General features: G+C 39.3%; 1 protein-coding gene across 1 annotated transcript in view; it reads left to right on the forward strand.

Annotated features, from left to right (window-relative positions):
• Nucleotides 1-675: 675 nt before the first annotated feature.
• The window catches only part of LOC105439444 (leishmanolysin-like peptidase), a 28,566-nt gene continuing 15,408 nt past the window's right edge, over nucleotides 676-13,833 (forward strand). The window contains exons 1-7 of the mRNA XM_011668451.2: nucleotides 676-906; nucleotides 1,603-1,731; nucleotides 4,351-4,430; nucleotides 4,692-4,797; nucleotides 8,515-8,699; nucleotides 10,720-10,819; nucleotides 11,921-12,015. Coding sequence (XP_011666753.2) covers nucleotides 763-906; nucleotides 1,603-1,731; nucleotides 4,351-4,430; nucleotides 4,692-4,797; nucleotides 8,515-8,699; nucleotides 10,720-10,819; nucleotides 11,921-12,015 — 839 coding nt within the window. The 5' untranslated portion in view covers nucleotides 676-762. The remainder of the gene's footprint in view (nucleotides 907-1,602; nucleotides 1,732-4,350; nucleotides 4,431-4,691; nucleotides 4,798-8,514; nucleotides 8,700-10,719; nucleotides 10,820-11,920; nucleotides 12,016-13,833) is intronic.

Raw genomic sequence — 13,833 nt, forward strand, 5'->3', positions numbered from 1 at the left:
ATTTTCCTGATTGGGGGGGGGGGGGGCAACAGCTGGGAGGCAACCCCCCCCCCCCCCCCGATCTCCTTTATTTCCCCCTTTTATTTTCTTCTTCCTATTCTTTCTTTCCCTTTCTCTCCTCTTTCCCTTTCCCTTCTTTTCCTTCTCTCTCTCTCTCTCTCTCTCTTTTCGCTCCAGTGAATAATCACTTGGCTTGTGAAAGTCTATAGGAGTGGACGAAAGCTACTAGAAGCTAAAACTACATGTTATAATTACCCCCGATTACCAATGACAGTTTTCTGTATCAAGTGGGATATTATTCCTCGTTTTCGGAGCAGTCACGTACAAAAGGGTTTTTCGGTAGATGAGAGTCTACTAGAGTCAATAACTTTTTCGGAGTTTCTGTTACAATCAATTCACATGACCAGTTTCCTTTGTGTGTATCCTTTCATATCTCTAGGCTCTTATACGATGTACGGTTGAGTTAACCTATGACGTACCATTACAATAATTTCTCATTTTTTCAATGACCTTCGCATTTTATTAGGACAAATAGAATCGATGAGCCTTAAACACAGTACTATGCCTTTTATCAAAATCGTTACGGCGTGCAAAAAATAAAACCTGATAACACTGCTTTCAAAATATAAGGACACGATCGAAGTACCCATCCGATTTAGAAGAATAGGACGCCATTTTAAAAACAAGCTACTGCAGCAGTCTTACAACACGAAATCATTCTGGTGACGTATCTTTCTACACATTATCCTTTTCAACATAATCATGGAGGGGCGTGTGATCACCTTGGTGTGTTTGGCGTTCGTCTTTGACTTTGGTCTCAGCTGGGAGTTCCCTGGTCTCAATGAGCCAATGTTTATGGACCGCGATGCGTCGAGATGCTTTGTTCCAAAAGTTGAGCTCAAAGCGGTAAGGCTATAAATCACTCTTTGACTCTATGCCCTATCCTATCCTATTATCTCTCTATACTCTAGCAGTGTATGCTTCGTACTTTAGATTTGCTTTTGGTTATCGGGCGGTCACACAATTAGGAGACGAACGGGGGACGCACGGCCCGCGCATTAAAAATGTGCTATTTTGGCCAGTGCGTCGTCGATCGCTAGGTGTTCGTCATCATTCGTTACTTGTTCTTCGAGCGCTGTACCAACGTTATGCATTCGACGTCATTCACTGTGAACGTCGGGATTTATTTAGCATGCTCCAAAATGTGCGCGGAGTTCGACGCATGAATGTAAACGCAAAAGAGACACCATACTTGCATACCTATAGTGCGTTTCAAACGCATGCCCAGCGAACATGCAGCGATTATGAGCGTGTCTCTATCGCACCCAACGTTCTTATTAACATAAGAAAAGGAATATCATGGGGGACCAACATGTACCGATTGGGGAAGTTTTTTATAAAGAGGAAGCAAGTAGCTACAAGTAGGACAGTGTGGTTTAAAATGTTTTTTGTCGACAACATTAAGTTTTTTCCAGTTAAAAAAAAACTCCCATTTAATTTTATTCTTAGTAATTAAAGTATTTAAAGACTGTTGGTATATCCCATTCATTTCTATTCACATTTGTTCGTTCTTTCCTTTACTATATGTTTTGCTTTGCACAGCTCAAACCAGGGATACACACTCATCGATCATCGACCAGTCGGTCAGGGAGCAGGACGTTCCAACAAATGAAGTTTGAAGTATGGTACGACGAGTCAGTCATGCATTCATCGATGAGGGACCTCATCATGGTAAGTGATTTTATGCCACATCTACGGACCGTAAACATGAAACAAGAGGGCGACTTGTTAAACTCACCAAGGTAGCCTACCTTGATTAAGACGAGAAGGTTAGAAGGTGACTTGTTAAAGCTCGTCAAGGTGCCTTGCTTAAAACAGAAGGCGTGAAGGTGACTTGTTAAAACTCGCCAAGACGCCATGTTTAAGTTGAGAAGGCGAAAAGGTGACTTGTTAAAACTCGCCAAGGTGCCTTGTTTAACACAGAAGGCGAGAATGCGACTTGGAACTCACAAAGTCGCCTTGTTTTCGGTTTAGAAGGGGGGAAGTAGCCTTGGCGAGTTTTTGCATCTCGCTTTTTTACCTTCATGTTTTGAATCCCATCTGCACTATTTTCGCCAGGAGGGATTAGACTTCCCTGCATGGTCAATGACAGGTGGTTATCTCATCAAATCAGCTCTCAATTAACATAAGAATAGGGGGACCAAGTGGGACCAGCTGTCACCGATTAGGATTTGTTTGCTATATAAAGGGCGCAAGTAGCTATAAGTAGTGCAGTGGTGCTTTAAACAATGCGCCTTCGTGAATCTTAAAAAGTCACCTTTTTGCCTTATTGGCCTTAAAGGCACTATGCCCTATTCGCAGGCCAAAATATAAAAAGGTTAAATTCCAACGGCATTTGAAAAACAATACGAATGTAGAACTTCCCTAAACAAGAAGGGCTTGAAAATGCCTTTAAGTGGGAAAATAAAGAATATTAGTTGTCTAATCGACGCAAGTGCTACCAACTCGATCCTTCGTGACTAGGTGATTTTGCGAATGCAGGAAAGCTGAGAAAATAATATTCACTTTAAAAAGATATTGAACAAACTATTGTAAACTTTTGAAATATGGTATGATTATTAAATCTATTCCATCGACTTTGACGCATTTAGGGACAACGCCCCGAATCGCTGTGCAATTAATACTTTTCAATCGGGACTGTAGCATATTGACTTTGTCGACTTTGTTTCACCCATAAAAGCTTCTCTGATAACTATCCAGGGTGTTGTGTGTTTTCAAGATACATTGACATATGTTAATATTTCTATGTTAATATTTTAAAAACATTTTGGGATTTTATCATTCAAATGTTTCTATTAAATGTTTAAATGATATCAAAATGTATGGTCTTAGAAATAGATGGCTCACATTTTAAAAACATTTCCTTCAAACATTAATAAGATATCATTACAACATTTAATTAACATTTCTAAAAATAACATATTAAAAACATTTAAGAATAACAATATTGTAATGTTTCTTTGAAATGTTATAATGATATCAAAATGTATGGTCTTAGAAAAAGATGGCTCACATTTTAAAAACATTTCCTTCAAACATTTAAAAGATATCATTACAACATTTAATTAACATTTCTAAAATAACATATTAAAAACATTTAAGAATAACAATATTGTAATGTTTCTTTGAAATGTTATAATGATATCAAAATGTATGGTTTTAGAAATGATGGCTCACATTTTAAAAACATTTCCTTCAAACATTTATAAGATATCATTACAACATTTAATTAACATTTCTAAGTTAATATTTTAAAAACATTTTGAGTTATTATCATTCAAATGTTTCTATTAAATGTTTAAATGATATCAAAATGTATGATCTTAGAAATAGATGGCTCACATTTTAAAAACATTTCCTTCAAACATTAATAGGATATCATTACAACATTTAATTAACATTTCTTAGTTAATATTTTAAAAACATTTTGGGATTTTATCATTGAAATGTTTCTATTAAATGTTTAAATGATATCAAAATGTATGGTCTTAGAAATAGATGGCTCACATTTTAAAAACATTTCCTTCAAACATGTATAAGATATCATTTCAACATTTAATTAACATTTCTAAAATAACATATTAAAAAAATTTAAGAATAACAATATTGTAATGTTTCTATGAAATGTTAAAATGATATCAAAATGTATGGTCTTAGAAATAGATGGCTCACATTTTTATAACATTTTCTTCAAATGTTTGAAAAATATCATTAATATGTTATATCAACATTTTTGATAATATCTTATTGATATTGTTATAATGTTTAAGCTTAATGTTAAACAAACATTTTAAAAATGTTTTTTTGATGTTGGTGTTGAATGTTATAAATATGTTTTCTTGATAATCACAAGACCATACATTTTCATATGATTTTAACATTTGAACAAAACATTTCCCAAACGTTTAGCCAAACATTATCATGATGTTCTTATAATGTTTTTGTGTTAGCTGGGATGACCGCCGACATGGTGGATGGCATATGTTTAAAATGTCTCCACTTAAAAAAGAAAATCCCGCCTAGGATAGTTGTCCGGGGTAGTTGTCTAGGGGTAGTTGTCCTAGGGGGTAGTTGTCTACAGGTAGTCTACTGGAGTAGTTGTCCTAGGGGGTAGATGACTGGGGCGGTTACCCTCGTGGTGAATGTCGAAGGGGTATAGGTGTCCTAGAACCATCTAAAGCACTAATGTAGACGGTATTTCGTATTCAGTGCTATAAAACCAGATTATTATTATGATAGTACATGTACATGGCATTCAACCAACATATATTCTCCATTTGTGAAATCTAGAATCTAACCCGAGAGACAGTGGACTTGATATCCCGACAACTCCAAGTGAAGGAAGAATTGAAGGACTTTATTTTCGACAGGTAACGTTACCAAGGTTATTTATTAGTTTGTTTATTTATATAATGTCATGGTTTTGCCGCGTCATATCTGAATGAGGCCTTAGAAAAAAAATCACTGTAACTTCGCGTGTCAAAGCAAACACTAGATATCACAGGAAAATAGTTCTCAAGTAATCCCTCTATCTCTCCCTCTCTCTCTTGAAATAACACCCAACAAACAAACAAACTAATTAATAGATAGATTTCTAACATTGATATTCTACTATTTCTCTCAAAACACAGGTCTTGTCGAACTGGTTGGGATATGAACAATGGAACAGTGGTCAATTGTACATGTGCTAATGTGACAAATTGTGGTACAGCTACGTTGCCCGAACACCATTTACTAGTAAGTGATTGTATTAAAGGTAAAGACCAGTTCTGGTCATGCGATTGCATTGTGAAAGAAACGTTGTGGAATCGATCAGAAAAGGTTGATCATCTAGCATATATTATGGGAGTGTACTGCAAAGTTCTAGAATCATCAAAATGATAAGAAATTTGGCCCAGTCTTGGTAAAGGTACAAGCACTGTACAAAGAAAGTTGTATATGGGACTACGAAACACGTGCGAGATATCTAGCCTATCCGGTCCGGATGCGTCTTTTTCGTACCACGGCGAGCCCAGATTCCTGTTATATCATGAATATTCATTACGCAGGGTCGGGGAAAGTCTCGATTATGTTGAATATTCATGTCTGATCGAGGCGGGAATTCTACTACGCACGTGCGTACCATGCGCAGCATCAATATCGTGTGTTAAGAGGCTTTTACATATACACTCCGGGGCCAGTACGGCGAGTAAAACATACTTTTGGGGAATTTTTGGCCGGTGTCCAGCTAGCCTTTAGTCAAGGCACTCGTGCTGTTATTTTCCTAAACGCGCCTGAATACATAGACTAATCGCGCGACGACTGCGATTCGTGGGACGTGGTGCGTCAGCATCTCGGCCTTTACTAACCTGAGTGGTTGTTGCAGTTTATTTCTTTTGTTTTGTATTATAACCGGTAGACAATTAGATGCAAAGTAGCTAATCCAGATTGCCGGCCGAACCGCCCCTTCCAATCCAACGCACCAATCAGAGTAGACGATTCTAGAAAACTTTATGAATATTCATTATCAACATACATATTCATAAATACATTTTTGAGCGATTACAGAACATGGCGAGCGGCGAAGGAGATCTGGCGCTTGTTCAGAACCCTATCCCGAATTTGACCCGTAACTCCGGCGTGGAGTTACCCAAAATGAAGTAATATTCATTAAATGTCCAAATAAAGATCATGAGTTAAAAGTCGTTATGTTTATTACCTGTTTGGTGTCAATTATCTCGTTATTTTTGGAGTATTTTTCGGATAAACGTTGATATTAGTATACACTTATCTGTTATCTACCATAATGAGGATCTGAGACATTACGGTAGATAACTTTACAACAGAAGGCGTCTGCCGTCCGGGTGCCATTTGAAATAAATATTGCCCGTGCGGGTCCATCACGGCGGCATCTCAAAATGTACAACGTAGCTTTAAATATAGGAGGCGGGGATGCCAGAGGACACATATTTCAGTGCACCGGGAGCCATGGGTGCACCTGCTCACGGACGGAGCCCATAATCTTACCGGCCGGCACTCGGGCGGCACCCTGCCGGCACCCTTACGGGCGCCTTGCATTTCACTCGACCAATTTTCACCGGGCACCTCCTGGGCGCCGCAGAATATGTGATCACAAATGCAGTAGAAATGAAAATCGGAAGGTTCCTGTACGGTCTATAAATCCACGGCAAGCCGCCGGGTAGGGAAAATCGTACGGGGCCCGGCTTATATGTGACCTAGGCATTACACGTTGGATTAATGGTATACAAGGACATAGAAAGGCAATTTCATGGTCATTTAGATAATACAGTCACAAATGCTGTGTTTAATTATTAGTAATAGGTCACATTTGTCGCGGCTGCCGTGCGGTCTAAAATATCAACGGCCAATAGCAATTATAGGACCGCCGCAGCATTCCCATGGTCACATACGGTAGCGATCACATTATGTTATGGTAACCGCACGGCGTCTTTTGAATTTGTGGAGACAGAAAATATGTGATTTCCGCTCGGCCTTTAAAGTGATGACGCATGGTCGCCTTTAATAGTCTCTGCGGCGGCCGTAGCTTTTTACTTAAACTAAGACAGACGCAAGGGTGCCGTAAGGTGCCCGCAAGGTAGCCGAAGGGGAACCATACGGCGACTGTGCGTCCAAACTGATGCTACCGCTTCACCCCTAGAGTATATAAAACGCAAGGCTACCGTAAGCCCGACGTACGCTCGCTGTGGAACCGCCTTGCGTCATGGCTACGGCGTGTCTAATCGCTATGGCGAACCTAGGAATGAAAACAGTTATAATTCCGCGTTATAATCCAACGGCGACCCGTACGGCCTTTACAGATAGGGATACAAATAAATCCTCATTCGTTTAAAACGAAAGAGTGTCTTTACGAGGATAAAGTACGTAGCTATAATACAAACAAATATCCCTAGGAAAACTACCCCCGGACAACTACCCCTAGGATAGTTGTCCGGGGGTAGTTGTCTTCCTAGAGGATGGTTGTCACAGGGGTTAGTTATCTGGGGTAGTTTTCAGGGGGTCGTTTTCCGGGGGGGGGGGGGTAGTCGTCCTAGAGGGTGGTTGCCCTTAGGGGGTATTTGTCCGGGGTGTAGTCGTCCTAGGGGTAGTTGTCCTAGAGGGTGGTCGCCACAGGGGGTGGTTGTCCATGGGTAGTTATCCTAGGGGGTGGTTGCCCTAGGGGTTAGTTGTCCTCGGGGTAGTTTGCCTAGACGGTGATTAACCTAGGGTGGTTATCTGGGGGTGGTTGTCCACGGGGTAGGTGACCTAGAACCGTCGGTTTACTTCCTCGCCAAAGTTGTACGCTCGCATATTTTTAGAACTTGGAAAGTCGGTGTTCATACCAGAAATAACAGCTGACAAATGTCGTGCTCTTACTCCGGTGATATCGTAATAATATTCCGACCATGCGCCTCAATCGTTTGTGTTGTGGTCCAGTGGATAAGTCTCCGGACTGTGAAGCACAAGGTCGGGGACTTGAATCCTACTACTGTCCTCTGGCAATACATTACTCGTATTGATTACCGTACTCTAAATTTGCCAAACTCCAACTAAACTCTATTAACAATGCTCGAGCGCTGTAATGGCAGCCGTGCTAAAGCGGGGGTAATGATATAAGGATAATGGAGCGCCAGGAGTGGCAATGTGCCAGACATGAGGTCTATATAAGACTCGACGACTATTATTATTAAAGGCACTTTAAAATGAAATCTGTGATATTGTTAATGATATGCAGCGGGAATAGGTTTTTAACGTCTATTGTATGATATTTATTAGCCATGAAAAATCAAAGAAAAACGCAAACCTATCCAGCTAGAAGATGGCTTTTAGCACAAGTTCAAACTTACAACAACAAAAACTATTACAAACATTAATAAAATCGGAAAATGAACGGCCCTGCGACGTAAATTATCGATTGCATTAGATATTGTGGCTTTTAACAAAGTAAGCTGAAAAAAACTTCAAATGTTCAGTACTTGTCGTGGTATGGTGGTTCATTCACTTGAACTCTAAATACAAGGTTTGATGGTTCAAATCTCAGCCCGGCACAACATTATCATTTGAAAGACATTAATCCACATTTGCCACTCTCCACCGAGGTGTAAATTGGTACCTGACAATCGCTGGGGTAATAATAATTGCAGGGCCCTCAGGAAGGACAGCACCAAAGCTAATGACGCTTTCCTTCGTAAAAAAATTATTATTATTATTATTGTTATCATTCTTCTTCTTTTTTTCTTCTTCTTCTTCTTCGATATGGTTATCGTTATTAGTAGAAGTAGTAGAAGCAGAAGAAGAAGTAGTAGTAGTAGTAGTAGTAGCAGAAGAAGAAGAAGTAGTAGTAGTAGTAGTAGTAGTAGTAGTATCATTATTGTTATTACTGTTCTAATACTATTTTATTACTATTAATTTCATAATTACTTTAATTATTATCATTGAACCCTTTAATGTTTATAGCCGTGCTCCACATGCAAGCGGTATGAGAACGGGACAGAGTACGACTGCGTGCCCGAACCAGGAGGACCCGCCGAGAGAGGCGTGAGTGACGTTCATTACGTTCTCTATGTCACCTCCGTTGGTCCGTGCTCGGGAGGCGTCGCCGGGTTTGCTAATTCGTGTTATATTGACCTAACACTAAATAGGTAGGAATGTTATAATATATAGTACCCAAGTACTGACGTCTTGTTAATTCGTCGTCCAGGATACTGCGGTTCTAATTAACAGAGCATGCGCGTACGTTTCAACGTGAATTCACTCAAGCAACGGGCTCGGGCAGGGCAAAGTCAGGGTATATATTGGGGCTGGTGTGATCACCAGGCACGTAGCTACGGGGGGGGGGGGGGAACATGCCCCCCGAAAAATGTCCAAGATCGGTTGAACTTTTTTAGACCCCTCCCCAGGACGTCGATCAATTTACATGTATGTGCCTCCCCCCCCCCCCCCCCCCACCCCCAAACATCAAACTCTGGCTTCGGGCCTGGTGACCACGGCACCATCGGTTAGCAGAAAATTATAAGGAACCAGCCACCTTGACAACTTGGCCAGTACGACGTCATACTTCGTACTTTGTTGGCTTGAGTTGGATCCTCCCCCCCCCTCTCCCTCTCTCCCTATCCCTCTCTCTCTCTCCATTTCTTTCCCTCTCCTTTTCATCGTATTCTGTGCATGCATACTTCTTGAACAAAAGCTTCTCTTAGCAACTGAAAAAAAACTCGCCAGAGGATTGCCAGATGGCCTCCATCTAGAAATGCCAAATACAGAGGTTAATCAAATAGTTAGTAACTAGGAATTCTGGAGAGGAACATCATTAACATGCATGAGTTGAAATGTATTATATAACAGGTCTATTCGTACAAAATAAAGGAAGTGACCTCAATTTTGTATTGGAAATGCCATTTTTTAAAGGCGTAAATAAACTCACATCGTGTCTGGATTAGATTTATTTTCTAAAATGACTTAGATCCTATTCAAATATGTATTACAGAACCTACGGATCGCGCAAATTCACGATTTGGCCACTTTTACGACCGATTTAAGAGTTGGTTTTTACGAGCTGTTTACGGTTTATTACGAATTATTAAAAGTTATTACGATGTATTTATGGCGAATTTCCGCGATTTTTTATGAGCTGTCCCGGATAACTACGAACAACTTACGAGCATTGAACGACCTGTTTATGTGTTGTTACGCATAGTTACGCGTTAGTTATGAGTATTTACGAGTCCTTACGATTTTCATTACGATTTGCAGCTGTTATACTTTTCCCAAAATCTAAAACAATACGTCAGAATACGTAAAGTATACTATCTATTTGTAAAGTACTCGTAACTACACGTAAAGTGCTCGAAATAGCTCGTAACAATCCGTTAATCAATCGTAACACAACCCTGAATGATATTGTAAACGACAGGTAAGCACTCGTAATAATCCGTAAATAATCCGTAAACAAATCGTAAACTAACCGTAACAAAATCATTACAAAAATTGTTACGAGTCATTTACAGATTCTTGTAAGCAGTTAACGGACAGTTATTTGTTGTTGCGAGCGGTTTGCGATTTGCGGATTTGTTACGAGCTATTTACGAGTTATTTACGGAAAATCAATCCGTGGACAATCCTTTCACGGACCTTTCAGAGTGTCTGTGAGTTATTGCGAGTTATGACGAGTTATTTACGGATACCAGCGAGTTATTTGCGGATTCTAGAGACTGAATACGAGTTGGGCGACCGGTAAGGACTCGTAAGAAAAATCCGTGTATGTGAAGGGTTATAAAGTAGATAGTTCTTTACTATTTCTCTCTCTCTGATGTTATAGGCCTATACATATATTTGTTGATGAAACTTTTACGAGGCAAATAATTAGGTGATATTTAAATGTCTAGTTGCTCATACTTTTTTTTTACGGGGGAGAAGCTATTTGCTTATGCTACCCCTGCACAATTTCATGTGAAGGAAGCATTAGTTATAAGATTAAAAATTTCTTGTAAACATACTTCTCTAATTTGGATTTTGACTGAGTAACAGTCGAGCATTTACAGCACCAATTTTACCTGTTATTTATTTCTTCCTAAGCGCATGAAGACGATACGACAGTGGTATTTTATTTTCATCATACTAATTTAGGATTTATGTGTTACTATTTTATTGCTCTCTGACTCAAAGGCCTATTGGAGGGTACATCAATATCTGTCCACAAGCCACAACAATACTTGAACCTGAAGATATTCAAGTGCTAATACAACATGAAATCTACCATGCAATAGTAAGTAAAATTAGATAGAGAGTGATATTTTCCCTCGTGATCATATATTTTCCCTCAACGATACGCGCTTCATGGAAAATATAACCACTTTGGAAATTATAACTCCCTTCGACGGCCCAAAGAAAGTTGTGTTACACCCCATGCCATCTGTGTAGAAACAAACAAGATGACAGCTGGTAGTTGTTCAGCTAATGTTAATCAGTCCGCACGCAGATCTTTGAATATCATTGTATACCTCTCTCTAGAAATCTAGCCATCTGATTGGTCGAAATTACAGTCGTGATTTTGAATATTCCCTGAAAAAGACGAACAAATGGTTATCTGGCCGCATAAATCAATTGTGCTCAGATCCCTATTGGTTTCCTTGTGAAAAGTTTCATCCGAGGGTATCGATAATAAGGGGTTATCACTATGAACATGACTGACAATGAGAGCGGACAAAATATACAGTTCCTCAGGTAGACAAAGGAACATCCCTGCTATTATGTAAAAATGTGTAGAACAGGTGTCACATGCATATTCACCTTTTTACATAATAGCTGTGAAGGGATGTTCCTTTGTCTACCTGAGGAACTGTATATTTTGTCCGCTCTCATTGTTAGTCATGTTCATAGTGTATGTTATTCACGAAAGTTCGTAAATCGCGATAATGAAAGAGAAGGTTGAGTTCTTGTTAGCGTTACCATTGTTATTATGCAAATGTAGAAGAAAATCAGATTAAAAATATTCCCTGAAAAGCATGGCTCTTCAATTGCCTTCATATTCTAAATATGGCATGTATATAGCATACAAATCGGGACGGATTTTTACACCACATGTTCGTGTAGTCCCATATACATCTTTTTGTGTACAGTGCTTGTTACTGTACCAAAATTGCTTATCATTTTGATGATTCCAGAACCTAGCAGTACACACCAATACTTGTATCCTAGATGAACTACCTTTTCTGACCCATTCCACACGTTTTCTTTCACATTGCAATCGCATGACCAGAACTCAACCTCATCTTTAACACGAAGACCCAATGCAAATTAAGCCAAGTGAACAAATACCTTGGACTTGGCCTTTAAAACATTGTTTCTTATTCTTATTATTTTACAGGGTATCTCACCAGTCTTGTATGCTTTATACCGGGATGAAAATGGGGACCCCTTGACCCCCCTTGGGGACGATGGCTTCCCCACTGAATTGAACAGGTAAGGTCAACAAGTAGATCTGTGTTCTTTAAAAATGTTCAAAATGTATTATTAAAACAAATTATGTCTGCCAGCTTCTCTGTCTGTGGCTTAGCTAAAGTAAGAGGCACTATAATGTTGACTTTGTGTAAGTGTGTACATGATAGGAATTCCGTAAAAGGGGGAGGGGGGGGGGGTTTGAGGCTGTTCGCGGATTTTGTTGAAAGAGCAATTCACAAAAAAAAGGTCCTACCGATGAGTGCGCAAGTATTTATTTATGCAGGCAAATAGCGTCCCTTTATAAATATGAACTGAAAAGCCTCATATCAGATCATATTTTAAGCCAAATATGTACCTGTATCTTACGCATAAGGTCATATTTTGTTGAAGATGTTCTCGAAAGTATGCCTAAGAGGGGGCCATTTTTGAACTGCCCTATTGATCATGTTCTACACCTTTTAATATGAAGTGATACCAGCGGGCACGTATTCCCTCCCGTCGAATGGGGAAAAGAATATCGAACATTATATACCTCTCTTTAGAAATCTAGACATCCGATTGGTCGAAATTGCTGTCGTGGTTTTGGATATTCCCTGAAAGAGACAAACAAATGGTCAATGGTTCATGAGTGATATCCGTCGCCCCGGGTAACAGGCCGCATAAATCAATTGTGCTCAGATCCCCATTGGTTTACGTGTTTGAACAAAAATTGTGCGAGCGAGGACACTATACAGTACTTTTTGTCTGCGATTCCTAAACAATTGAAACTTTCTGTCATTTTTCAAGCGAAGATAAACAGACAGTTTCTAAGATTTTCTGTGATGTTTTAACAAATCTTTACTCAATAAAAGGATAAGGTAAGAATTATTGGTAGATTTTTGTTTCAATTCGGCATAAAAAAGACATATCGAATGCTTTAATATTCGAGGCATGGCTGTTTTATATGCTCTCCGTTCCCTTGAGCATATACAACAGCCAGGCCTCTAAAAGCAGTCGCTATACCATCGCATAATGGAAAAGGGAGACATATGACCCCCTTCGACAACTCTCCTGAAACAATGGCATTATTTTGAAAACTTTATCCACGTAGTAAATTATTCGGATGGGAAAGCTCCGGGTGTACTGCATTCTCGTTGACACGATATCTCAAGAATCACTTGAGATATGAACTTGAAGTTTAATGACAGCATGTTTTAACATAGTAAGACAATCTGATTAGATTTTGGAGTATTAACTACGTCAAAGGTCAAAGCTCACTATGAAATTACAGGTATTGGCCTCGTTATCGCGATATCTAAAGAACCAAACGAGATATGAGACTCAACCTTGGTGATTATTTGTATCACCACATGAAGACGATCTGATTAGACTTTCGGCTAATAGGTCAAAGGTCACAGGTCAATTTCGGATATTCTAGATATCGCCTTGTTCTCGCGATATCTCAAGAACGACTTAAGATAAGAAGCTCAAACTTGGTGATAGCATGTATCAACATAGGTAAATGATCTGATTATAGTTTGAGTTTAAAGGTCAAAGACCAAAGAGGTCAATTTCTGAAATTGCAGGTTTTAGCCTCGTTATCGCAAAATCTCTAGAACCACTAGAGATATGAGATTTTAGCTTGGTAAGGTTCAGGGTCACAGAGGTCAACTTCTCAAATATCAGCTAGTAGCCTCTTATTTCCCTGCAAAATCTCTTAAAAAACCATTAAAGATAAAAGGCCAAAACTTGGTGAGATCAGACTTTGTGTTATTAGGTCAGAGGCCAAAGGGCACAGAGGTCAATTTTTTAAATTACTTGTTTTAGTAGGGATAGTATCTATCGTCATTGGAAGATGAT

The sequence above is a fragment of the Strongylocentrotus purpuratus genome, unplaced genomic scaffold (assembly GCF_000002235.5).
Source record: "Strongylocentrotus purpuratus isolate Spur 01 unplaced genomic scaffold, Spur_5.0 spur5_scaffold_16, whole genome shotgun sequence".
NCBI lineage: Eukaryota > Metazoa > Echinodermata > Echinoidea > Camarodonta > Strongylocentrotidae > Strongylocentrotus > Strongylocentrotus purpuratus.